A 27,213-nucleotide genomic window follows, 5' to 3' on the forward strand; every position below is an offset into this window, starting at 1 on the left:
ACATACATAAGTTTGAAGAACTTTTGCTATAAAATGGGAGACAAATAATATGGTAGGAAAGAAGCACTAAGAGTCTTAGGAAGACTTCTATAGAAATGGGTGACGTTTCAGCAGACTTTGGCTGATTGAAATAATAGATGTAAGAATCAGGAGACAAAATGTTCACATGCAGAAGCAAAATCCTTGATGGGGCAATGTGGTTCTGGATCAGGAGGGATATTAAGAGGTGGGGGTAGGAAGGCTTTCCCTATGAGAATAGGAGAGAAGCCAGAGACCTGGACTTCAACTGAAGGTGGGTTGCTCAACTTAGTGGTGGTTATAATGAGATCATTCTGTTCTCATTTTTCTGACTTCTTAGTGAATTATCGGAGGCTGTCAGTGGGCAAAGAGGCAGTTTCTAATATTGAACCTTCCTTGCTTGAGAAGCAGACATGCCAGTCCCTGCAAGGTTTTTGATATGTATGTTATCTCATTAGCCTCCATACTCTAACGTGGTTGTTATGATTATTCTCATTTTAGATGAGGAAATTGAAGCCCTGAGAGTCTAAGTAGCCTTTTAAGAGTCAAGAGATAGTAAGAAAAAGAGTTAGGTCTTAATTAAAATCTGAGCGTGTCCAAATTCATTGCTCCTTACAAGCATGTTGACTCTTTAATGAAATCCATTCAGGTTTCACTAAAGAATGGTGAGGAACATAGGAAGGGAGAGAAGTGATCGCGGATAAAATAGGGTAAATGTGATAGAGAGGGTTGTGGGGATAAGAAGCATAGAACCATATTCATTCCCTTGAAACCGAACTCAATTTCTTAGAAATTGTAAGAATTTCTTTCAACTTCTGTGACTTTTTTGGACTTGTTGTGTTTTTTGTCCTTAAGATTACCAGAATATCAGTAAACAATCTGAAAATAATTTTAAAATTTCATTTTGTGCTATATAAGTCAGGGAAGGGCCAGGCATGGTGGCTCACACCTATAATCCCAGCAGTTTTGGAGGCCAAGGCAAGTGGATCACCTGAGGTCAGGAGATGGAGACCAGCCTGGTCAACATGGTGAAACTCCATTTCTACCAAAAATACAAAAATTAGCCATGCATGATGGTGGTCACCTATAACCTCAGATACTTGGAAGGCTGAGGCAGGAGAATACCTTGAATCCAGGAGATGCAGTGGCAGTGGGCCGAGATCGTGCCACCGCACTCCAGCCTGGGTAAAAAAAATTCCATCTCAGGGGGGAAAAAAATAGAAGTCAGGGAAGTAGAGAAACACTAAAATCTTTTTTCACGGCAGCTGGCTAAATTAGGATTAAGCAGGAGGGAAGCTTCCTGGAGCATCAAGGAGAAGGGTTCCTAGATGTTCTTAGAATGTCCTCTTGGTCCTCAGATCCCACATTCACAAACATTGAGAAACAGACACCACAATCAGAAATTGCAAGCTGATTACTTTATTGGTATATTGAAGTTACACCTATGACCACCTTCTTCCAAAGTCACGGCATTTGAATCATTTGAATCACTGTCGTCTTCTTATTCATTTCCTGAAACAAACCAACAAGGAGGTTCATAGACCAGACTTGACATGGCAGGAAATATCTAATTCCTCCCTGGTGTTACTGCAGTAGAGTACATGAGAGCCCATCCCCTCTCTCCCCATCCCTCTACCTCCTATGTTTCCTTCCTAAGTTTTCGTGTGTTCACTATTTTGATGCCCTTCCTTTGCACAAAATGTGCTCCAAATTGTTCCTGACGTGATGAAAAGATAAGATCATTCCTGGCTTGTTATTACTTGCTGCTGAATTTGTTCAGTGATATATTTATACAGTGGTAACTGGAATATATTCTATAATAGTGAGAAGCTGAAACCACCCTCAGTGTCCAGTGACAAGGATTGGTTAGAGAAATCACAGTGCAGCCACATAATGGAGTAGCATAAAATTATCAAAGCAAACAGATAACCACTTAAGAGATTTACTCATGTGGAAATGTCCAAGGAAATGTATTATTTAAATGACTAACATATATACCTGCATATAAATTATGATCTTAGTTCTGAGGGAAAACTATTCTAATTGTTTACATACACATAAATATTTCAAAGAGAAGATGCCATTAAGTTAACAGTGGTAGTTTTCTAAAGGAGAGAAGGCAGGTAGGATGAGTTATGCCTTTAAATTTAGCTTCATATTTTTCCATTTCATTAGATATTTGTTGCAAGCTTAATCACGTACTTACTGAAAAGTAAGAATTTAAAACATGAGACACCATTTAGCTGCTGAAAGTTCAGGGACCACTTGGCAGGAATACTGGACTAGAGAGGCTGGTGTGAGGCAGGACAGAGCAAACAGTGCTCAGGTGAAAACTTTAAATGGGAGGTCTCTGAGTTCGTGGACAGAAAACAGAGTGCCAGAGTGAACATGGTACTACTTCCTCATTGCCAATACAATTTAAGACAGATTATTTGGAACGTTGTTTCTCAACATCAGTATTCCTTCAAGAGCTTGTTACAAATATAGGGCCTTGTTACCCATTTCCAGAATACCTGAACACAAATCTTTAGAAATGGGTTCTAGGACAATACGATGTCAATGGGCTTTTAGTTGATTCTTTGTCACAGTAAAGCTGGAGACCCGTAGCAATTAGAGCACTTGGTGAAGAATCAACTGGAATCATACCTGTCATTGAATCCTAGATTACTGGGGAGACTGTCCCTGGGGAGGTCCGGCGGGTCTGCCCCCTTGAGGAGGGGATGGTGGTCCCTGGGGCCTTCCTGGAGGTGGGGGACCTTGAGGTCTGTTGCCTCCTTGTTGGGGTGGTCCTTGTTGCCTTCCTGGAGGTGGGGGACCTTGAGGTCTGTTGCCTCCTTGTTGGGGTGGTCCTTGTGGCCTTCCTGGAGGTGGGGGACCTTGAGGTCTGTTGCCTCCTTGTTGGGGTGGTCCTTGTGGCCTTCCTGGAGGTGGGGGACCTTGAGGTTTCTTGCCTCCTTGTTGGGGTGGTCCTTGTGGCCTTCCTGGAGGTGGGGGACCTTGAGGTTTCTTGCCTCCTTGTTGGGGTGGTCCTTGTGGCCCTCCTGGAGATGGGGGACCTTGGGGCCTGTTGCCTCCTTGCTGGGGTTGTCCTTGTTGATGTTCTGAAGGAGAAAGAGAGAAGGGAAAGACAGAGTAAAAGCCCACACAAGATTCACTGAATAGTTGCAGTAAATTTTGATCAGCTAGGGTAACAAGCTGAGGGGGGAAACGCACAAAAATGGGACCAAGACACTAATTTCTTTGCATTTTCGGTGAAGACATAGATCTCTGGAATAGAATGCTGGGGAAGAACAAAGCAGTTGGGGGACTCTCAGTATAAAGAGGAGTCAGAATGAGGATGCTGCCTAGTCGTCTGTCATCTCCCAGGAGGCACTCCTGGCCAGGGGGATGAGTCAACCCACTGCTGTTGTCATCTAAGCCAAGCATCTCTGCCATTCAATTTGGTGGCCTGCTCACGGTCCCCAGAATCAAGCTTGCATGAAGATTGCCTCTTATTAGTGGCACTAACATTAATCAATTCCTGAAAGGAAAGTGTTGATAAGAAGACACTGGAGAGCTGATCCATTTGTGAGCAGAAAAAGACAGTTAAAACAGATTGAGAATAAATTGGGATTTACCTGATATTAGGGAGGGAGATTCTTCCTGGCCGACATCTAGAAGAGAAGCACAGGATGATGGGAAAAGTTACATCTCGAATCTTTCAAGACTCACAAGTGTTCTACAGGGAAAAGGGTCTTCTCACCACCCCATGAATCCCCTAAGTTAAGTCGTCAGCCACTGTCTGTGAAGCTGCTCAAAGGGGAGGAAGCTGTAAGATGAGGCACGGTTGTTACGACACAGAGCAGCAGCCATGAACACAACATAGAGGAGCCCCCTTTTTCCCTCCCTGGCATCCTCAAGACTTAATGCGGATTTAGTTTACACATGCCAGGGACTTCAATGTGATAGTTTGGTATTCTTATGCCCTCCACCTCCTAGAAATACATTGCTTCTGTACGCATGCTTTCTCAATTGGCATAAACAGAAGTAATCATTTCAATACAATCTTACCCATCCCACTCCCAGCACATTGAAATACAGCATGTAGGGGAGAGATAAACGACAATGATTGGCTCTGATATTTCTATATCTCTAGTGAGACAGAGACAAGTGTTCCATCCAGTTCTGTCTCTGCAGTATCTCTGATTTGTGTTTATTTCCATCATCCACGCTGATCCACCGCACAGCAAAGCCACCATCATCCCTCTGTACTTAATGAGATCAGTATAGGATGCTCACAACTGGACTTCTCTGAATCTGCCTTGCATTCTCCACTGCATCCTTCACAGCACAGTCATATCTCTCTATAAATGCAAATCTTACCTTCTCATTCCCCTGGAACAAATTCTTCATTGGATTTCATTGTACGTTAAATAAATTAGAAACCCTTAGTGTGGAATGAGGGTGCAATCGGTCTCCTGATCCCAGGCATGAAAACTCTGCAGCCCAATCTGGGTTTTCATTCTCTTCTCTTCCCCCTAATTACCATTATCCCCTCCTAAGCCCCAATCAGGGTCACCGCATCTTCTCCCCTTTCTGTTTTACCTTCATTTAAATTCTGAGCTGAGCTCAGGGCCAGCAGGGCCACTGACAGCAGAATCAACAGCATGTTGCAGGAGGCTCTGGAGTTGCTCCCAACTCTGTGCTGGGAGGAACGGGGCAGCTCCCTTTATAAAGAGGATCAGAACAATGACACCTTTGAGCTCCACACTGGTGGGGCCTCACCACCTCAGAGACTGGGTTCTGCTTTGTTCGCTGCAGGTCATGCGTATCCCTTATTTCTCTTTGATACTCTAGCTCAGAGGGATGGGTTGGGTCGGATATGTTGCTAGTGTCTTCTTTCTAAAAGGTACAATTAGGACTTGAACTATGGTTTTCAAGAAACTGTGTCCAAGCCGCCAGCACTGTGTCATAATTGAACTTTAGATACCATGAGAGTTTCAATCTTTTACGTAAGACTGTTATCCGCTTTCCACTGTGCTATTTATTTCTGTTTATGTGTGTGTGTGAGCAGCGATGCTACAGCCAGCAGTGAAGATGGTCAATATCTCCGGATCTTTTATGGCCTATGTCCCTCTCTTGTCAGGTGATTAAGGGAAGACAAAAATTATCCAAATTTTTGATGCGATAGAGATGGCTTCTGCTATCTGTGAGATGTGTGAGGACAGCACACTCCTGGGCACACAAAGATGACAGAATGCTGCCCCGCAGCCTGCTCAGGCTACAGCTATTGTTCAAGCTTCTGTGGATCTCACTCAGCTCAGGCAAGGCTTGGTGCTGTACAACACAGGAAGCCTAAAAATCTGTATTTTAAAGTATTTTAAAGTATTTTTAAGTGCTATTAATGCAAATGGACACAGAAACCACCTGGAAATTTCTAGACCTGAGAAAACTGAATACAGAGTTCTATAAGGGAGCCATGTGATGTTGTGTCACTAAAACTTCCTTCATGCTCTTCCCTTTCTCTAGAATATTCTAAAATTCACCCACTCCTGTGCCGTTAGCTAAGACCATTGGAAAAGCACAGTATTAGGGTGGGAGTGACCTGATTTTCCCGGTGCCATATCTCACAGCTTCCCTTGGCTAGGAAAGGGAATTCTATTTATAATAGCAAAGACTTGGAACCAACCCAAATGCCCATCAATGATAGACTGGATTAAGAAAATGTGGCACATATACACTGTGGAATACTATGCAGCCATAGAAAAGGATGAGTTCATGTCATCTGTAGGGACATGGATGAAGCTGGAAACCATCATTCTCAGCAACCTATCACAAGGACAAGAAAACCAAACACTGTATATTCTCACCATAGGTGGGAATTGAACAATGAGAACACTTGGACACAGGAACGGGAATGTCACACACTGGGGACTGTCATGGGATGCGGGGAGGGATATCATTAGGAGATATACCTAATGTAAATGATGAGTTCATGGGTGCAGCACACCAACATGACATATGTATATGTATGTAACAAACCTGCACGTTGTGCACATGTACCCTAGAACTTAAAGTATAGTAATAAAAAAAATTACAGGTCTGCCAACCTGCAGGACTCTTCACATCCCCCTGTTACTCACCACAATCAAATGCACTGGCTGATGACAACTTGACAATTTATAAACACAGGGGAGGGGAAGAATCCTAAAAGAATACATGTTCCATGACTTAAATGGCACCACGAGGAGGGAATCATACAAATTCAGAATGTGAGATATTCTTAAAGGCAACTTGCCTAGCTGCTTCAAAATATCAGTGTTATAAAAATGCATGAAGAAATGAATGAATGAATGAGGGAACTCTTCTAGATCAAAAGAAACTAAAGAGACTCAACGGAATGCAATGTGCAACCCTTGATTAACGTCTAGTTTGGAAACAAGAAAGCCAGAAAGAAGTATTTGGAAGAATTGGGGAACGTGAATGTGGATTAACTATTAGATGATATTGTGGAATCACTGAATTTGAGTTTCTGATGCAGGAGGTGATAATGGTATTGTTGACATGTAAGAGAGTGTCCTTGTTCTTCAGAGCTGCAGGCTGAAACATTTAGTGGCAGAGTGTCAAGATATCTGCAACTTACATTCAAATAGTTTGTATATATATGATATATATATTTTATATATAGATATTATGTGTATATATATGATACCATGGTGAACAATATACATATATACACCTAGAAAGAAACAAGCAACTAAGGTCAATGATGCACAATCATTATCTAGGTGAAGAGTTTATGGGTATGATACAATTTTTGCAACATATCTGTGGGTGGAAAATTTTTCACAACAAAAAATTAAGGAAAAAAAATAAATTCTCCAAGTGCCTGCCATGTCCCTCACTGTGCTAGAGGGTTTTATACATTGTTACAGCCCAGAGAAGGCACACAGAAGAGGACTTTTTAAGTCTTCTTAGTTTAGGCAGGTATGTCATCATTTCTTTTGCAATAGATATGCCTACTAATTTATTTGGACTAACAGGAAGAAAAGGTTTGGCCTCACAACACAATCAATGACAATGGGATGCTGTGTACTTTGAGTGAAGTAACAGCAGGGAGTCTGGAACTAAGATATTGCTACTGTTCACCTACAAAGTATATAATATCCCTAGGTGATGGAGGGAAGACTATAAAACATCCCTATGTTTACTTGTGCAAAGCATGCAGCCATATATTTTCTTTATGTGTCTATTCACAATGATACGTCAGTCTTGGATCCCAAGTCCCTGAAAGGAAGGGACAATATCTACCCAAATCACTGCTCATCCACCAGCATGACACCATGGTGAAATAAATATTTAACATGACAATAAAAATTTGATGGTAAAAAAAAAAATCACCCACTGCTTCATTTCTCTTAGGAATTATAACAAATTTCCACCACTGATAATTAAGTGGCCACAATTGTACATTCAAATAAGATAATCAGACACCACCATCAAAGCCTCAATTGCATTGTATTGGTTTTCTTGGTTTAGTCAGTATTTGTGGTACCTGTTTCCTCAGATTGTTCTTCCACAAGGAGTGTTTTTGTCTACAATATTCTGATAGACATTCCTCCCCACGTTCTTTCTACTATGCCTTTATTCATATTTTATTTCCTGAGTCAAGTTCATTATGTGTATTTGTTATTATATATCTGACTTTTTCCCCCATGAATTTGGTGAGATTTCCTTTATTTAATCTTCTAAGTAATAGGATATAGTACTCCTCACCACCTTTTTTCATTCCTGTCTGTGTAATTTCACAATAAATGTTGTGTTTCCAAAAAGCCCTATCAGAGTCCTGCATTGTTAGCACTTCTTTCAGCTGCTGATTCTTCTGTTTTATCTGGTAAATCCCTGCTCATCAGTTCATGAAATATACAGGTTAGTCACTATCAACAGCTGCCGCTTTCCACTTAGACTTTCTGTGTGTCTTGTGTAATAGTTCACATTTTGTGCATGGCTGGTGTTAATTTGAGGACAGCTTGGTTGGAGGTATGATGGGGGTAGAGAGGGCGTGCGACAGGAAATCCTAAAGACAGGCCTCTTGACCATTGTGGATGAGTGGATCCTGGGCTGTGCAGATGAGGGTCTGATCTGGCCCTTCTGAAGGGTTGTAGGTAATACTACAGGGAGACTTCCTAATACAAAGGCTTTCCTACAGGTAACTTTGCCCTTGCAAGGGAAGCAGGCAGATTGGTATTTTCCCTGGCATAAATATAGATGTACTGGAAAGGGGAATACATTAATTGGCAATTCTTTCTCGCTGTATGGAAAGTGGGTTTGTTCTAGCTGAGCTTCATGAGTTTTCTCTTAGGCAGAGAGTAGTTGCTTGGTCCCAGCAGATCCCACTGTATTATTGAGATTTGTGTCTCTGGTCTCACCAGACACTGTTTTCCATAGGAACTGGGGAAGAGCAATCCTGCCTAGGTGGCTTAAGTTAGACCATCAGGCAGCAAAGGAATGTCAGAGACAAGGAGCAGCGAAGAGGCCTGGCTGACATTGCCTGATATTATCACCAACTGAGGTTCCTGCAGGCCTGATGCAAGACCGACTGGTCCTTGGCAGGAGAGTACAGGAAGAGAACAGAAATGTCCCTAAAGGTCACTCATCTCGGGCCTTTTCCCTGATCTTCTCCAATGTCAGCAATGAGTACAGTGTATCAGGAAAGCATAAATATCAGCTATGCGCTCACAAGACAAAAAAAAAAAACAGAAGTGATGGTAGAGCTGAAAGGACACTGTCTGTGTGCTCAGTCATTATTCAAAGAAAAATTTTTACTCACTCCCACTTATAATGAGGGGCCACAATTATACACTCAAATAACATAGTCTGGTAACCACATAAAAGCCTTAAGTGTATTGCATTGAGCTATTTCTTAGCACCTGTGCAGTTTCCCAGGTTGTTCTTCCACACAGAAGATTTTTTCTTTTTTGCATTATTCTGAAACTACCTCTTCCCCACTACCTTTCTAAAATGTATTTGTTAACATTTTATGTTCTAAATCAATCTCCCAAGTTTTTATTTTTCATCTCATTCCTGGCTTCTTGTAAAATAAATTTTGGGAACATTTTTAAATATAGTCTTCTAAGTAACCATCTTTAATTCTTCTTACTCCATTCATGATCTGCCACACATTCCAAATTCCAACATGTGAGAAATGTAAACACGTGCATGTCAAACTCAAAAACTGGGGTAAGAAATATTGCTAAAATGTATTATTAATGTCCTTAAGTAGAAGAGAAGACCCTGTTCTGAGAGGAAACCTATGTGTTCAATTAAAGAGAAGTGAGTCTGTCATTAACCACTTGAAGACAATCCCTCTTTTAAAGATATCTGCTTACGTGTTTCTCATACAACTTTATAACAATATGAAGATTTCTGTTGCTTTCTATCACATATAAAGAAGTTGTGATTATATTTCTCTGTGAACTTTGGAATGAGTAAATGTTGCAAAACACCCCCTGACATTGCTAAAACCGTGGTAAGCTGTGGCTAAAGACTTTAGGTTAGTGAGCATTACCTCCTTCCAGCCCCAAGCACTGACAAAGAAACACCAGCTCTGGGGCCAGGACATAGGAGGGGTCTCAGGCAGAAGCCTGATAGCTATCCATATGATATACAAATTTATCTTTTCATGTACAACTCTCTGACCAATCTCCATCCTGACTTTCTAAAATTTTCAATTTCTTGTGACAAAGGAATCCAAATTTAGGTCCCTTAAAATGGTATCCAAGTTAGCCAATGTTTCCCAAGACACCAAGGAGCGACCAGATATTGGATTTTGAGTATTCCAAAAGGAGAAGAAATGGGAAAGGGAAAGGAAAAATTTTTAAACAAAATATTAGGAAAAATCTGTCAAGGCTAGCAAGAGATTGGGACACCTAAATACAGGACCTCGAACATATCCAAACTGACACAACCCCAAAAGGACTTCTCCAAGGCACATAAGAGTCAAAATGTCAATAGTCAAAAACAAAGGGAAAATTCTAAAAACAGTAAGATGAAAACATCAAGAAATGTATTAGTGAAGCCTCATCAGATTAGGAGTGACATTCACTGATGAAACAGTACAGACTAGGAGAAAATGAAATTATATATCTAAAGTGTTCAAAGAAAAAAAATCTGCCAGCCACAAGAACTATCTCTGGCAAAGGACATGTTCAAAATGAAATAACAATGAAGTTGTTATTTCAACTTTATGGAAATAAAAGCTGAGAGCAGGTCACCACTAGACCCGCTCCTCAAGAAACAGTTAAGGTAATTATACACCTTGAAGCAAACGGACGATATATACCATCATGAAAACACAAGAAACAAAAAGAAGTTCAAAGAAGCCAAACTAAAACTGTAATATGGTTCTATCAGAACTCCCAAACAATTTCCCTTGTTCCATGAGATAAATGACCAGGAGCATTGCTGTGGTGAAGGACTCTGATGAAGCTCTCCCAAGCATTTTTCTACGAATGCTTTGGCTAGCTTTCTCAAGACATTCTTATAATAAGCAGTTATTGTCATTCTTTGGCCCTCCACAAAGTCAACAAGCAAAACACTGAGAGATTTAAAAATGAAAGTTGTCCCTGACTTTTGCCCTTTGCCCATCCACTCCTGCTTTAACTGGACCACTTACACCTCTCCATAGCCATTGCTTTGATTGTGCTTTGGTTTTGGATTGTACAGAGAAAGCCATGTTTCAATTTGTGTTGCAATTCTTTGAATAAATACTTCAGGAACTTGGTACCTTTTTTTGAATTTTGAGGAAGCTTCAGTTCTTGTTTGTAGCTGATTTTGGTGCAAGAGTTTGGACCTCCATTGGGTGGAAATGCTTCCTCGTCTTTCGTTATCCAGTTAGAATCATGTAAGCTGAACCAATGGAGAAGTGTGCAGTGTTGGCTATTGTTTGTACTGTTAATCACCAATCCTCTTCTATTATGGTATCAACAAGATGAATTTTTTCCTTGCAAGTTAATATGAGTGGTCAGTTGCTGTAAACTTTATGTTCAAAAATCATCTCATCCCTGCTTAAAATGAGTTATCTATCTGTGAGCTTCTGATTTCCTTGGCCATTATCCTCTGAAACTTTTTTGAATAATCAATTATTTCACCATTCTCCTACCCAGACTTCACCATAAATTGGATATCTGTAGTTACTATAGTTTGATCAGAGTACATGTTGCTTTTATAGAGGCTCTTTACAAAATACCATCTTAGACTTCTTGATGCTGCCAGGTAGATCCTGTTCACACATGTCATAACGATACAGTCTGAGTTCACTTTGGTTCAAAAAGTGTTGGAATCCGTGCATAGCTGTTTAAATATAATAGCCATTTTTCATCATCTTTTTAAGACCCAATGTATTAGAGAAAGATTTCCTAATACAATAAAGTTTGCTATAGATACCTTTGTGATTTCCAGGTGACTAAGCAGATTCTCGGTTTTTCTGTTTTTTGCCTGGAGTAAGTAGGGATGATTTTGGAGGGAGGGATATAGTGACTCTTGCCAAATAATCTCTGTATATGTGGAAAATGAAAGAGTTGTAACTGTGCTTCATGTGCCTTAATTGAAGCAGAGAGTTGTTGCTGGGGCATACTATGCATTCTTATTATTGAGATAATCTGTATCTGGTTTTCACCAGATACTATTTGGCCACAGAAATGAGATGTGGAGTCCAGCCTACATAACTTACGGTAGCCCTTCAAGTACGAAAGGAAAGTCAGACAGAAGGAACAGAGGGGAATGCAGGGCAGACGTGCCTCACTCTCCTTGTCTGGTGAATACAGGAAGACAGCAGGAGGTGCTTTTAAATATCAATCAGTTCAGGACTTTTCCTGACCTTTCCCATTGCTTGCAATGGGTGAAAGAGATGGATGTATCAGGAGAAAATAAATATCAGCTATAAACTCATGGGAAACAATCAGAACAGAGTTGAAAAATATTTGAAAGACAGAGATAGGGTGCTTAAAGCTAGAACCATAATCTAGCAACAACTCAGGCACCTGTAGATGAGTCAAAGCCCTCAGTAATTCACTTGCTTTCTAAAATGCCTGCAAACTCAACATGTCTCAAGTTGTGTTCTTGATTTCAACATCCTGAAACCTCTCACCCCCAAAATATTTTGTTGTGCTTACCTAAGCAATTACCACAGAGTAGTGTCTTAAACAACAGAAATTCACTTTTTCAGTTTCATTGTCATCATGGTATCAATGGGTTCAGTGTTTCTGAGGCCTGTTTCCTCAGCCACTAGACATCTGCCTTCTTGCTATGTCCTCAGAAATGGGCTGCCTTGGTGCATGTGGATATTTCGTGTCTCTCTGTGCATGCAAATGTCCTCTTATTATAAGGACATCTATCAGATGGAACTATGTGCCCCCGCAACAGTCTCATTTTAAGTGAATCCACACATTTCAGTTCTGGCCTCCACATATGGTCATATTCTGAGAAACTGGGAGTGAAGGCTTTCAGCATATGAATAAGGAAAAACAGAATTCAGCCCATAACACTACCCAGTGTCTTCTCAGTCCACAATAGCAGTTTCTTTTTGTTGTTCAGATATATTGGAATCATGTCTGCCTTTCTCTCACCAAAGCCTGAACCATGAGCAAATCCAGTGGACTCACCTCTAAATACATGGCAATATAAACACTTGCATATTCTCTTCTACAGGGCTGTGGCTCACGCCATGATACTCTCTCCAGGAGGATATTAATAGACTTCAGCAGGTCTTGGTAACATTCTTCTTACATCGCATATCAGCTCTCCCCACAATAGCCAGAGTGACCTTTCACAGATGAAAATTACAACATTTCACATTTGTGCGTCACATCCACCACAGTTTTTTATTACACTGGTAATCACATTTGAATTTCATATGTTAGCTCCTTCAAACACACATGACTTTGTCTTTATTGAAAAGGGGGGATTCTTTGAATTGGACAGAAAGCAGAATCTTCCTCAGCTTCACCTTGAATTAGCTTGACTGTAACACAAGAGAGTTGTGTCCCAGGAGAGATGAAAATTAACAGAGTGGATGGACTTGTGATGTGATCGAGTAAATTCATGAAGTCCCTGTGGTCTGGGAGTGGTGCATGTGAATCCATGGAATCCTGGTTACATAATTATGATACTGGTTCATATATTTTGACATTATGTTTTCTCTTAGAAACACATATTTCACAATTTTAGGATATTAATAGTCTATGAACATATTGTAGCCATGGCTGATTATAGCAAAAATATTTCTTAAGCATCTACTATATGCCATTTAATCTTCAGAACCAGCTTATTAAGTAAGAATGCTGTTTACTGCCATCTCAGATTTATAGGTGAGCTGAGTGAGGCACACGCCTAACTTGTTAAAATAGTAATAAGTGGTATAGATGGCAGTCAGTCTTCAGAGCCTACGTTACTGCTTACTATACTCCACTGCTTTCTTGCTATTTACTTTTATATTTATTTACTGCCAAGAAAGTCCAAAGAAACTAGGTCCACAAAAGAAACTCAGGTACAAGTGACAGGAAATGAGTAAAGTGAAACTTTCCCTGAAACCTTAAAGATGAGGTAATAAACGCTCTTTTCCTGAATAAATATGTTTCTTCCTAAATTCTATACACACATACAAAGGATTCTCCACTCGTGTCTTTTTTTCAACTTTACACAAAATATACACCTTAGAATGTGAACATCTTTGGGACACTCATGTTTACCTCCCACAGACAGTATACATAACCTTACTCTTCTCAAGTCTGTTTCAGTAGTGTGTGTGGAGATAGTTATCCAGGATTTGATAAAGTACCACTTACTCTAATTCAGTTGGTTCTCTTTACAGAGAAACATCCCACTTTTCCTCTGGTACCAAAGAGTAGAAACAGTGAATTTATTGATTTAATGGGAATTTCCAGGACAAAAGTCAATTATCTGACATTTGGGAGTGAGGAAAGTTGTACTAGGAGGGATTTTGCAGGTCTGTTGGAAGTTGAAGGAAGACATACATGTTTTTAAGACAAAGAAAATGACTGAGGAAACAGATAATTTACTAACTTTGTGATTGGGCATGGGAGTTTTGCAAGGAAGGAAAGGTAAGTGTAATTAACATGTAAATCCAGGCACAGAGTAGTGTTGCCATTGGTGACTGTAGGGTACAATCATTAACACAACACAAAGAAAACCTCCTCATTCTAAAAAAAGGAAAAAATACTCACTACTGAATGGACCTCAGTAGTTGCAGCTGTCATCTGACTTTCTAGCAGGGCTAACTAGGAGGCAGCAGAACCATGCCTATCACTCCCCACTCTGGTCTCCATATTGAAATCAGCTCTAGAACAGTGGCTTCTTATAGAGGTCAGGTGAGGACTGAAGAATCAGAGATGGGAGACTTTTGCTCCTTCTCGGTAGGTGTGTACTCCTCTGTTGCCCCCAAGAAGAGAGATGTTTAGAGACTCCCTCCATAGAGCTGCTTCACATGGCAGCTGGGTGTTCCCAGTGCCAATGATGTCTGAGAGAAAGAGACAGAGGAAGAGAGAGAGACGGAGAGAAGGGGTGAACTGAAAAATAAAAGAAGCTACAGTTTCAATTATAACCTAATCTCAGTGGTAACATACCACCATTTCTGCCATATTTTGTTGGTCACAGAAACCACAGAAACCAATCTTGATATAATGTAGTGGGGACTACTTAAGAGTACTCATATTAGATAGTAGAGATATTGCACAAGACTATCTCAGAGAGACAACGATTTGATAAATAATTAAAGCAGGTTTAGGAGAATAAGGGGTTCTGTGTATTCGAAGAAGGCTTTAATGTGATAAGATGTGAGCATACTTGAATAAAACGCAAACACATGCCTGATTAAGTTAGGAATAAACTTGGCATGTTGAAAGAATGTTAAGAAGGCCAACTGTAGTATCCAAATAAATCAACAGATTCAATCTTTATCAAAATATCAATGTCATTTTTCAAAGAATTGGTTAAAAAAAATCCAAAATTACTCATGGAAGCAAAAAAGTAAAAGAACCAAAAGACCCAAAGCAATCCTAGGGAAAATAAACAAATTTGGAAGTGTTGCATTGCCTGAATTCAAATTATGTAACAAGACCAAAGTAATGAAAACAGGATATGACTGGTCTAAAAATAGGCATATGGATCAGTGGAACAGAATAAAAGATCCAGAAATGAAGCGACATATTTGCAGGCAACTGATCTTTAACGATGCAGACAAGAAATCACACTTGGGAAACACCACACATTTCAGTAAATGATGCTGAGAAAATTGGATTGCCATATGCAGAAGAATGAACCTGGAACCCTATCTCTCACATCTCTCATATAGAAAACTAACTCAGGATGGATTAAAGACTTAAATGTAGAGCCTGGGCATATATTAATGCAAGAAGAAAACTGCTGGACATTGGCTGAGAAAAGAACTTATGGCTAAGACGTGAAAACCAAAACCACAGGCAACAAATACCAAATTGGACAAATAACACTTAATTTATCTAAAATATTCTACAAACAAAATAAATCAACAGTGTCAACAGACAAACTGCAGAGGGAAAATATTTGTAAACTATGCATCCTACGGGGAACTAATATGCTGAGTATAGAAGGAACTCAAACTACTCAACAATAACAAAAATCAATTAAAAATAGAGGACATGAATAGATGTGTTTCAAAAGAAGACCTACAAATGGCTAACAGTGAATGAAAACATGTTCAACATCACTAATCGTCAGAGTAATGTGAATGAAAACCACAATGAGATGTCATCTTACCTCAGTCAGAATGACTGTGAATAAAAGGGTGAAAAATAACAGCTGTTGGCAAGGATATGGAGAAAGGAGAACTCTTATACATCCTTGGTGGGAATGTAAATCAATACACCTTCTATGGAAAACAGTATGATTTCTCAAAGAACTAAAGCTAGAACTATATTTCCATTGAACAATCCTACTACTGGGTATCTCCTCAAAGGAAAAGTAGTCAATGTATCAAATATATACCTTTATCTGTATGTTTACTGTAGCAACATTCACAGTAAAAAAGATATTGAATCAACAATGTATCCATCAATGAATGATTGGATTAAGACTGCAACTATATGTATACAATACCACACTACTCAGTCAGAAAGACAGAATGAAATCACACGTATTGTGACAATATGCATGGAAATGGGACTCTTTTTCTTAAGCAAAACAGGCTCGATATTGAAAATCAAATATAACATGTTCTCACTGGTAAGTGTTTGCTAAAGAATGTGTTTGCCCGGATGTGGAGAGTGAAATGACAGACAATGAATATTTGGGAGTATGGGAGGCAGAGGGATTGTATAGTGAGGTATGAATAAATGCAGTGTTTGTTATTGGACGGATGAGTACCGTAATGCCGGGACCTAAGCACTACGTAATCTGAGTAACAAAATCAAACTTGTATTTCTGCAAAAATGCTTATTTTAATAAATAGAAAATCTAAACATAATGCTTCTGTACCCCGCCATAAAAAGAAGGCAATGACCAGTGTGGCCATAGCAGAATGAATTAGGTGTAAAGCATCCCCCAATTCCACAGAGAGTTAGGGGGCAATACATAGCACTTTAGCATAGGTAAAAATTAGCAGCTGGGCACAGTGACTCACATCTGTAATCCCAGCACTTTGGGAGTATGAGGCAGGCAGTTCACAAGGTCAGGAGTTTAAGACAAACCTGGCCAACTTCATGAAACTCCGACTCTATTAAAATTCAGAAAATTAGCTGAGTGTGGTGGCACGCACCTGTATCCCAGCTACATGGGAGGCTGAGGCAGTAGAATACCTTGAACATAGGAGGTGGAGGTTGCAGCGAGCAGAGAATTTGCCACTGCACTCCAGCCTGGGAAACAGAGCAAGACTCTGTCTCAAAAAAAAAAAAGCATCTGGTTCTTACAGAGTAAAAGTGGTAGCAATCAACTGGAAAACATAGAAAACTAATATAATTTTTAAACGGCCAAGGTGGGTAATTAACTGTTGGGAAACAAATAGAACTATTTGGTGTAAACTGCAGCTGAGGTTTGCTTAGATGGGCTGATAAAGATGAAAGTAATGAAACAGGCTTCATTAGGACGTTATTTTGAAGCTTGAACTTCACAATCATAACATAGCTTATTTGACTAGATGTAATGTGATGAAAGAGGAAAAGAGAAGAGTCAAGAAAAAATCCTAGTTTGCTTAATTAATTAGATGAATTCTTTATCAAGACAAAAAAGACTTGGAAGAGGAAGAACTTTGTAGCTGTAGGAGGGAAGAGGCAGAGGTAGGAGAAGCCTTAGGAGAGAGGGGGAGGTTCCTGGAAAGATTGACAGAGTGTTCCCAAAAGAAGGGTAGGATCAATGATGTTAAACTGCCAAGGGGTCAAGGAGATGCAGGACTGAGGATTGACTCCTAAATGAGTGGAATGGAGGCAATACATGACCTTCACAGACTGGAAGGGGAAAGAACAAAAGCATCTATAATGTGTGCATAAGAAAAAATTGGAAGTGGGGGGGTGAGGAAATAATCATATACATAAGTTTCAAGAATTTTTGCAATAAAAATGGCAGTGAAATAATATGGTAGGAAAGAAGCACTAAGTCTTAGGAAGGCTTCTGTAGAAATGGGTGATGTTTCAGCAGGCTTTGGCTGATTGAAATAATCCCATAGAGCATAGATGTAAGAATCAGGAGAAAAAAGGGTCACATGCAGAAGCAAAATCGTTGACTGGGCAATGTGGTTCAGAATCAGGTGGGAAGTTAAGAGATAGGAGTAGGAAGGCTTCACCTGTGATAATACGAGAGAAACCAGAGAGAAACCAGAGATGTGGGCTTCAACTGAATGTGGGTTGCTCAACTTACTGGTGGTTATGGTGAGATCATTCTGTTCTGATTTTTCTGACTTTTTAGTGAATTAGCTGAGGTTATCAGTGGACACAGAGGCAGTTTCTAATATTCAACCTTCCTTGTTGAGAAGCAGACATGCCAGTATCTGCAAAGTTTTTGGTATGTATGTTATCTCATTAGCCTCCATACGCTAACAGAGTTGTTATGATTATTCTCATTTTAGATGTGTATATTGAAGCCCAGAGAGTCTAAGTGTCCTTTTAAGAGTCAAGAGATAGCAAGAAAAAGAGTTAGGTCTTCATTAAAATCTGAGAGTGTCCAAATTCTTTGCTCCTCTAAATCATGCTGCCTCTTTAATGAAATCCATTCAGGTTTCAATAAGGAATGGTGAGAAACATAGGAAGGGAGAGAAGTGATCACTGTTAAAATAGGGTAAATGGGAGAGAAGGTTGTGGGGTTAAGAAACACAGAACCATATTCATTCCCTTGAAACTGAACTCAGTTTCTTAGAAATTATAAGGATTTCTATCAGCTTCTGTGACTTTTTGGCATTTGTTTTGTTTCTTTGTCCTTAAGATTTCTGGAATATCAGTAAACAATCTGAAAATAATTTTAAAATTTCTATTTGTGCTATAGAAGTCAGAGAAAGGCCAGGCAAGGTGGCTCACACCTATAATCCCAGCAGTTTCAGAGGCCAAAGCAAGTGGATCACCTGAGGTCAGGAGATGGAGACCAGCCTGGCTAACATGGTGAAATCTCATTTCTAATAAAAATACAAAAATTAGCCATGCATGATGGTGGGCACCTATAACCTCAGATACATGGAAGGCTGAGGCAGTAGAATAGCTTGAAGCCAGGAGATGCAAGGGGCAGTGGGCCAAGATTGTGCCACTGCACTCCAGCTTGGGTGAAAAAAACTCCATATCGACGGCCGGGGGAAAATAATAGAAAACAGGAAAGTAGAGAAACAGTAAAACTTTTTTCCATGGCAGCTGGCTAAATTAGGATTAAGCAGGAGGGAAGCTTCCTGGAGCATCAAGGAAAAGGGTTCCTGGGTGTTCTTACAATGTCATCTTGGTCCTCAGATCCCACATTCACAAACATTGAGAAACAGATACCACAATCAGAAATTGCAAGCTGATGATTTTATTGGTATATTGAAGTTAGAGCTATGACCACCTTCTTCCAATGTCACGGCATTTGAATCATTTGAATCACTGTCATCTTCTTTTTCACTTCCTGAAACAAACAGACAAGGAAGTTCATAGACCAGACTTGACACGGCGGGAAAGGTCTAATTCCTCCCTGGTGTTACTGCAGTAGAGTACATGAGAGCCCATCCCCTCTCTCCCCATCCCTTCTACCTCCTGTGTTTCCTTCCTAAGTTTTTGTGTGTTCACTATTTTGATGCCCTTCCGTTGCACAAAATGTGCTCCAAATCATTCCTTACGTGATGAAGAGATAAGATCATTCCTAGCTTGTTATTACTTACTGCTGAGTTTGTTCAGGGATATATTTACACAGATGGTAACTGGAACATATTCTATAATAGTGAGAAGTTGAAACCACCCTCAGTGTCCAGTGACAAGGATTGGTTAAAGAAATCACAGTGTAGCCACATAATGGAATAGTATAAAATTGTAAAAACAAACAGATAACCACTGAAGAGATCTACTTAGCTTCCTAAACTCATGTGGAAATGTTCAAAGAAATGTATTTTTTAAATGACTAACATATATACCTGCATATAAATTATGCTATTAGTTCTGAGGGAAAACTCTTCTAATTGTCGATGTACACATAAATATTTCAAAAAGAAGATGCCATACAGTTAACGGTGGTAGTTTTCTGAAGGCAGGAAGGCAGGTAGGATGAGTTATGCCTTTAAATTTAGCTTCATATTTTTCCATTCCACTAGATACTTGTTGCAAGCTTAATCACGTACTTACTGAAAAGTAAGAATTTAAAACACGAGACACCATTTAGCTGCTGAAAGTTCAGGGACCACTTGGCACGAATACTGGACTAAAGAGGCTGGAGTGAGGCAGGACAGAGCAAACAGTGCTCAGGTGAAAACTTTAAATGGAAGGTCTCTGAGTTTGTGGACAGAAAACAGAGTGCCAGAGTGAACATGGTACTACTTCCTCATTGCCAATACAATTTAAGACAGATTATTAGGAATATTTCTTCTCAACATCAGAATTCCTTCAAGAGCTTGTTACAAATATAGGGCCTCATTACCCATTTCCAGAATATCTGAACACAAATCTTTAGAAATGGGTTCTACGACAAAACAATGTCAATGGGTTTTTAGTTGATTCTTTGGCACAGGAGTGTTGGAGACCTGTAGCAATTAGAGCACTTGGTGAAGAATCAACTGGAATCATACCTGTCATTGAATCCTAGATTACTGGGGAGACTGTCCCTGGGGAGGTCCGGCGGGTCTGCCCCCTTGAGGAGGGGATGGTGGTCCCTGGGGCTTTCCAGCAGGAAGTGGCCGAGCCTGCTGGGGATTGCCTCCTTGTTGGGGTGGTCCTTGTTGCCTTCCTGGAGGTGGGGGACCTTGAGGTCTGTTGCCTCCTTGTTTGGGTTGTCCTTGTGGCTTTCCTGGAGGTGGGGGACCTTGAGGTTTCTTGTCTCCTTGTTGGGGTGGTCCTTGTGGCTTTCCTGGAGGTGGGGGACCTTGAGGTTTCTTGCCTCCTTGTTGGGGTGGTCCTTGTGCATTTCCTGGAGGAGACTGGGGACCTTGGGGCTTCTTGCCTCCTTGTTGGGGTTGTCCTTGTTGATGTTCTGGAGGAGAGAGGGAGAAGAGAAAGACCGAGTAAAATCCCACACAACATTCACTGAATAGTTGCAGTAAATTTTGATCAGCTAGGGTAACAAGCTGATGGGGGAAACGCACAACAATGGGACCAAGACACTAATTTCTTTGCATTTTTGGTGAAGACATAGAAATCTGGAATAGAACACTGGGGAAGAACAAAGCAGTTGGGGGACTCTCAGTATAAAGAGGAGTCAGAATGAGGATGCTGCCCATTTGTCTGTCGTCTCCCAGCAGGCACTCCTGGTTGGGGAATGAGACAACCCACTCCTGCTGACATCTAAGCCAAGCATCTCTGCCATTCAATTTTGTGGGCTGCTCACGGTCCCCAGAATCAAGCTTGCAGGAAGATTGCCTGTATTATTAGGGGCACTAATATTCATCAATTCCTGAAAGGTTAATGTTGATAAGAAGACACTGGAGAACTGATCCATTCATCAGCAGAAAAAGACAGTCAAAACAGATTGAGAACGAACTGGGATTTACCTGATATTAGGGAGGGAGATTCTTCCTGGCCAACATCTAGAAGAGAAGCACAGGATGATGGGAAAAGTTACATCTCGAATCTTTCAAGACTCACAAGTGTTCTACAGGGAAAAGGGTCTTCTCACCACACCCCATGCATCTCCTAAGTTAACTCGTCAGCCACTGTCTGTGAAGCTGCTGAAAGGGAGGAAGGTGTAAGAGGAGGCACGGTTCTTACGACAGAGCAGCAGCCATGAACACAACATAGAGGAGCCCCTTTTTTCCCTCCCTAGCATCCTCAGGACTTAATGCTGATTTAGTTTACACATGCCAGGGACTTCAATGTGATAGTTTGGTATTCTTATGCCCTCCACCTCCTAGAAATACATTGCTTCTGTATGCATGCTTTCTCAATTGGCATAACCAGAAGTAATCATTGCAATACAATCTTACCCATACCACTCCCAACACATTGAAATACCTCATATAGGGGAGAGAAAAATGACAATGATTGGCTCTGATATTTCTGTATCTCTAGTTAGACAGAGACAAGTGTTCCATCCAATTCTCTCTCTCTGCACTATCTCAGATGTGTATTTATCTCCATCATCGATGCTGATTCACTGCACAGCAAGGCCACCATCATCCCTCTATACTTACTGAGATCAGTATAGGTTGTTCACAGCTGGACTTCCCTGAATCTGCCTTGCATTTTCCACTGCAGCCTTCACAGCACAATCATATCTCTCTATAAATGCAAATCTTACCTTCTCATTCCCCTGGAACAAACTGTTTATTGGATTTCATTGTACATTAAATAAATTAGAAACCCTTAGTGTGGAATGAGGGTGCAATCGGTCTCCTGATCCCAGGCATGAAAACTCTGCAGCCCAATCTGGGTTTTCATTCTCTTCTCTTCCCCCTAATTACCATTATCCCCTCCTAAGCCCCAATCAGGGTAACCGCATCTTCTCCCCCTTCTGTTTTACCTTCATGTAAGTTCTGAGCTGAGCTCAGGGCCAGCAGGGCCACTGACAGCAGAATCAACAGCATCTTGCAGGAGGCTATGGAGTTGCTCCCCACACTGTACTGGGAGGAAGGGGGCAGCTCCCTTTGTAAAGAGAAGCAAAACAATGGCAGCTTTCAGCTCCACACTGGGGGGCCTCACCACCTCAGAGACTGCGCTCTGCTTTGCTCACTGCAGGTCAGGTGTATCCCTTATCTCTCTTTGATACTCTAGCCCAGAGGGATGGGTTGGGTCAGATATGTTGTTAGTGTCTTATTTCTAAAAGGTACAACTGTGACATGAACAATGGTTTTAAAGGAACTGTGTCCAAGCCATCAGCACTGTCATAATTGAACTTTAGATATCATTAGAGTCTCAGTCTTATAGGTAAGACTATTATCCACTTTTCACTGGGTTACTTATTTCTGTTTACGTGTGTGTGAGCAGGATGCTACAACCAGCAGTGAAGATGGTCAATATCTCTGGATCTTTTTATGCCCTATTTCCATCTCTTGTGACGTGTGTGTACAGGTATTTTCATCTTTAGCTAAATTTTTGATGCGATAGAGATGGCTTCTGCTATCTGTGAGATGTGTGAGGACAGCACACTCCTGGACACACAAAGATGACAGAATGCTGCCCCGCAGCCTGCTCAGGCTACAGATATTGTTCAAGCTTCTATGGATCTCACTCAGCTCAGGCAAAGCTTGGTGCTGTACAACACAGGAAGGCTGAAATTGTGTATTTTAAAGTATTTTTAGGGGTTATTAATGCAAAATGAACACAGAAACCACTAGGAGATTTCTAGACCTGAGAAAACAGAATACAGAGTTCTGTGAGGGAGCCAGGCGATGTTATGTCGCTAAAACTTCCTTCATGCTCTTCCCTTTCTCTAGAATATTCTATAAAATTCACCCACTCCTGTGCCGTTTGCCAAGATCATTGGAAAAGCGCAGTATTAGGGTGGGAGTGACCTGATTTTCCCGGTGCCGTCTGTCACAGCTTCTGTTGGCTGGGAAAGGGAATTCTATTTACAATAGCAAAGACTTGGAACCAACCCAAATGCCCATCAATGATAGACTGGATTAAGAAAATGTGGCACATATACACCATGGAATACTATGCAGCGATAAAACCTCTGTAAGGACATGGATGAAGCTGGAAAGCATCATTCTCAGCAAACTATTGCAAGGACAAAAAAACCAAACACTGCATGTTCTCACCATAGATGGGAATTGGACAATGAGAACACTTGGACACAGGGAGGGGAATATCACACACCGGGGCCTGTCGTGGGATGGGGGAGGGGCGACGGATAGCATTAGGAGATATACCCAATGTAAATGACGAGTTAATGGGTACAGCACACCAACACGGCACATGTATACATATGTAACAAACCTGCACGTTGTGCACATGTACCCTAGAACTTAAAGTATAACAAAAAAAAAATTTTTTAAAAACATATCAGTGTTATAAAAATGTATGAATAAATGAATGAAAGAATGAATGCGTGAATGAGGGAACTCTTCTAGATCAAAACAAACTAAAGAGACTCAACGGAATGCAATGTGCAACACTTGATTAACGTCTAGTTTGGAAACAAGAAAGACAGAAAGAAGTATTTGGAAGAATTGGGGAATGTGAATGTGGATTAACTATTAGACGATATTGTGGAATCACTGAATTCAAGTTTCTGATGCAGGAGGTGATAATGGTATTGTTGATGTATAAGAGAGTGTCCTTGTTCTTCAGAGCTGCAGGCTGAAACATTTAGTAACAGAGTGTCAAGATATCTGCAACTTGCTTTCAAATAGTTTAACAATAAAATATATATATATATTATATATCTATATATAACACCATGGTGAAATATACACACACACACACACACACACACCCCTAGAAAGAAACAAGCAACTAAGGTAAATGATGAACAATCATTAAATCTAGGTGAAGAGTTTATGGATATGATACAATTTTTTCAACATTTCTGTGTGTGCAAAATTTTTCACAATAAAAAACTGAGGCAAAAATAAATTCTCCAAGTGCCTGCCATGTCCCTCACTGTGCTAGAGAGTTTTATACATTGTTACAGCCCAGAGAAGGCACACAGAAGAGGACTTTTTAGGTCTTCTTAGTTTTGGCAGGTATGTCATCATTTCTTTTGCAATAGATATGCCTACTAATTTTATTTGGACTAACAGGAAGAAAAGGTTTGGCCTCACAACACAATTAATGACAATGGGATGCTGTGTGCTATGAGTGAAGTAACAACAGGGAACCTGGAACTAAGATATTGCTACTGTTCACCTACAAAGTATATAACATCCCTAGGTGATAGAGGGAAGACTATAAAACATCCCTGTGTTTACTTGTGCAAAGCATCCAGCCATATATTTCCTTTTTGTGTCTATTCACAATGATATGTCAGTCTTGGATCCCAAGTCCCTGAGAGGAAGGGACAATATCTATCCAAATCACTGCTCATCCACCAGCATGATACCACGGTGAAATAAATATTTAACATGACAATAAAAAGTTGATGGTGAAAAAAAAAATTCACCCACTGCTTCATTTCTTTTAGGAATTATATCAAATTCCTACCACTGATAATTAAGTGGCCACAATTCTACACTCAAATAAGATAATCAGACACCACCATCAAAGCCTCAATTGCATTGTATTGGTTTTCTTGGTTTAGTCAGTATTTGTGGTACCCGTTTCCTCAGATTGTTCTTCCACAAAGAGTATTTTTGTCTACAATATTCTGATAGGCATTACTCCCCATGTTCTTTCTATTACATCTTTATTCATATTTTATTTCCTGAGTCAAGTTCATTATGTGTATTTTTTATTATATATCTGGCTTTTTCCCCCAAGAATTTGGTGAGATTTCCTTTATTTAATCTTCTAAGTAACAGGATATAGCACTCCTCACCACCTTTTTTCATTCCTGTCTGTGTAATTTCACAATAAATGTTGTGTTTCCAAAACACCCTATCAGAGTCCTGCATTGTTAGCACTTCTTTCAGCTGCTGATTCTTCTATCTTTTAAATCCTTGCTCATTAGTTCATGGAACATACAGATTAGTCAGTATCAACAGCTGACATTTTCCAATTAGACCTTTTGTGTGTCTTGTGTAATTGTTCTCATTTTGTGCACAGCTGGTGTTAATTTGAGGACAGCTTGGCTCGAGGTATGATGGGGGTAGAGAGGGTGTGCGACAGGAAATCCTAAAGACAGGCCTCTTGACCATTGTGGATGAGTGGATCCTGGGCTGTGCAGATGAGGCTCTGGTCTGGCCCTTCTGAAGGGTTGTGGGTAATAGTACAGGGAGACTTCCTAATACAAAGGCTTTCCTACGGGTAACTTTGCCCTTGCAAGGGAACCAGGCAGATTGGTATTTTCCCTGGCATAAATATGGATGTACTGGAAAGGGGAATACATTACTAATTGTCAATTCTTTCTGGCTCTATGGAAAGTGGATTGGTTCTAGCTGAGCTTCATGAGTTTTCTCTTAGGCAGAGAGTAGTTGCTTGGTCCCAGCAGATCTCGCTGTATTATTGAGATTTGTGTCTCTGGTCTCACCAAACACTGTTTTCCATAGGAACTGGGGAAGAGCAATCCTCCCTAGGTGGCTTAAGTTAGACCATCAGGCAGCAAAGGAATGTCAGAGACAAGGAGCAGCGAAGAGGCCTGGCTGACATTGCCTGATATTGTCACCAACTGAGATTGCTGCAGGCCTGATGTAAGACCGACTGGTCCTTGGCAGGAGAGAACAGGAAGAGAATAGAAATGTCCCTAAAGGTCACTCTTCTCAGGCCTTCTCCCTGATCTTCTCCAATGTCAGCAGTGAGTAAAGTGTATCAGGAAAGCATAAATATCAGCTATGCACTCACCAGACAAAAAAAAACAGAAGTGATGGTAGAGCTGAAAAGGACACTGTCTGTGTGCCCAGTCATTATTCTAAGAAAAATTTTTAATCACTCCCATTCATAATGAGGGGCCACAATTATACACTCAAATAACATAGTCTGGTAACCACATAAAAGCCTCAAGTCTATTTCATTGGTCTATTTCTTAGCACCTGTGCAGTTTCCCAGATTGTTCTTCCGCACAGAAGATTTTTTTCTTTTTGCAGTATTCTGAAACTACTTCTTCCCCACTCTCTTTCTAAAATGTATTTGTTAACATGCTGTGCTCTAAATCAATCTCCCAAGTTTTTATTTTTCATCTCATACCTGGCTTCTTTTAAAATAAATCTTGGGAACATTTTTAAATATAGTCTTCTAAGTAAGCATCTATAATTCTTCTTACTCCTTTCATTTTATTTTTTTCCTTTTAAATTTTGGATTAACATGCTGTGTTTCCAAAGTCTTCTTAGTTTGTGTTGGTAGCTCTCATTTCATCTGCTGACTTTTCTGTTACATCAAGTAGTTCCTCCCCATCCTTTCATCTTCTTCATGGAAAGTATAGGATAGTCAGTATCAACAGCTGCCACTTACCATTTCAGGCCTTGAATAAGTCTTCTACTGTCATTCAGTTTTTTTCAGGGATAGTGATAACTTCAGGATGGCCTTGTTAGAGGTATGGTGGGTGGGAGTGTGACTGGAAATCCTAAAGACAGGCCACTTCATCAGTGGGATGAGTGGATCCTGTGTTGTACACTTAAGAATCTGCTCCCGCTCTTCCCGAAGTGTTTGAGAATATAAGGAGATTTCAAAAAGTTTGTGGAAGAATGTAATTACAATATGAAACTAGACATTATAAACTTTATTTCTTAACATTAGTTCCATCACATTCAAGAAGCTTTTGTAAGTGCTTCTACTAATAATTTACCTTATCTACAAAGAACTGAAGGTCCTGGGAATTTCACCATATACATGTAGTCTTTTTACATTATTAACTGAAGAAAACAGAGTGTACTTTAAAGATTTTTTAATATTAGGGAAAAAAAAAGAAATCAAAAGAAACTGCATCAGTACTGTAAGTTGGAGGCCTAGTGATTTTCTTTTTTTTTTTTTTCTTTTT

General features: G+C 40.2%; 1 protein-coding gene and 1 long non-coding RNA gene across 7 annotated transcripts in view; one reads left to right on the top strand and one right to left on the bottom strand.

Moving 5' to 3' along the window:
* The window catches only part of LOC144332680 (uncharacterized), a 249,614-nt gene that overhangs the window by 170,388 nt on the left and 52,013 nt on the right, over positions 1-27,213 (top strand). The window lies entirely within an intron of this gene.
* Positions 1,415-22,290, bottom strand: LOC144332679 (uncharacterized). Of its 6 annotated transcripts, none has more exons than XM_077953123.1 (4): positions 22,162-22,258; positions 3,636-3,671; positions 2,665-3,119; positions 1,415-1,530 (listed from the first exon to the last, which is right to left on the bottom strand). In XM_077953123.1, exons 1-3 carry the CDS (start codon positions 22,223-22,225, stop codon positions 2,683-2,685), a joined length of 537 nt encoding a protein of 178 aa, XP_077809249.1. In that variant the 5' UTR covers positions 22,226-22,258; the 3' UTR covers positions 1,415-1,530; positions 2,665-2,682. The 6 variants fall into 6 exon arrangements, with proteins under 6 accessions (XP_077809249.1, XP_077809247.1, XP_077809248.1 ...); XM_077953121.1 differs by lacking the exon at positions 22,162-22,258 and adding an exon at positions 4,603-4,755; XM_077953125.1 differs by lacking the exons at positions 1,415-1,530; positions 2,665-3,119; positions 3,636-3,671 and adding exons at positions 19,010-19,125; positions 20,276-20,676; positions 21,194-21,229 and having other exon boundaries at positions 22,162-22,290.

This window comes from Macaca mulatta, chromosome 11, assembly GCF_049350105.2.
Source record: "Macaca mulatta isolate MMU2019108-1 chromosome 11, T2T-MMU8v2.0, whole genome shotgun sequence".
Lineage (NCBI taxonomy): Eukaryota > Metazoa > Chordata > Mammalia > Primates > Cercopithecidae > Macaca > Macaca mulatta.

Excerpts from the sequence above, each read along its gene's own strand:
- LOC144332679 (XM_077953123.1), bottom strand. The coding sequence starts at position 22,225 with ATGCTGTTGATTCTGCTGTCAGTGGCCCTGCTGGCCCTGAGCTCAGCT. Across the intron at positions 3,672-22,161 it reads AGCTCAGAACTTACATGAAG|ATGTCGGCCAGGAAGAATCT; the intron begins GTAAAACAGAAG and ends CTTCTCTTCTAG. Across the intron at positions 3,120-3,635 it reads ATCTCCCTCCCTAATATCAG|AACATCAACAAGGACAACCC; the intron begins GTAAATCCCAAT and ends TTTCTCCTTCAG.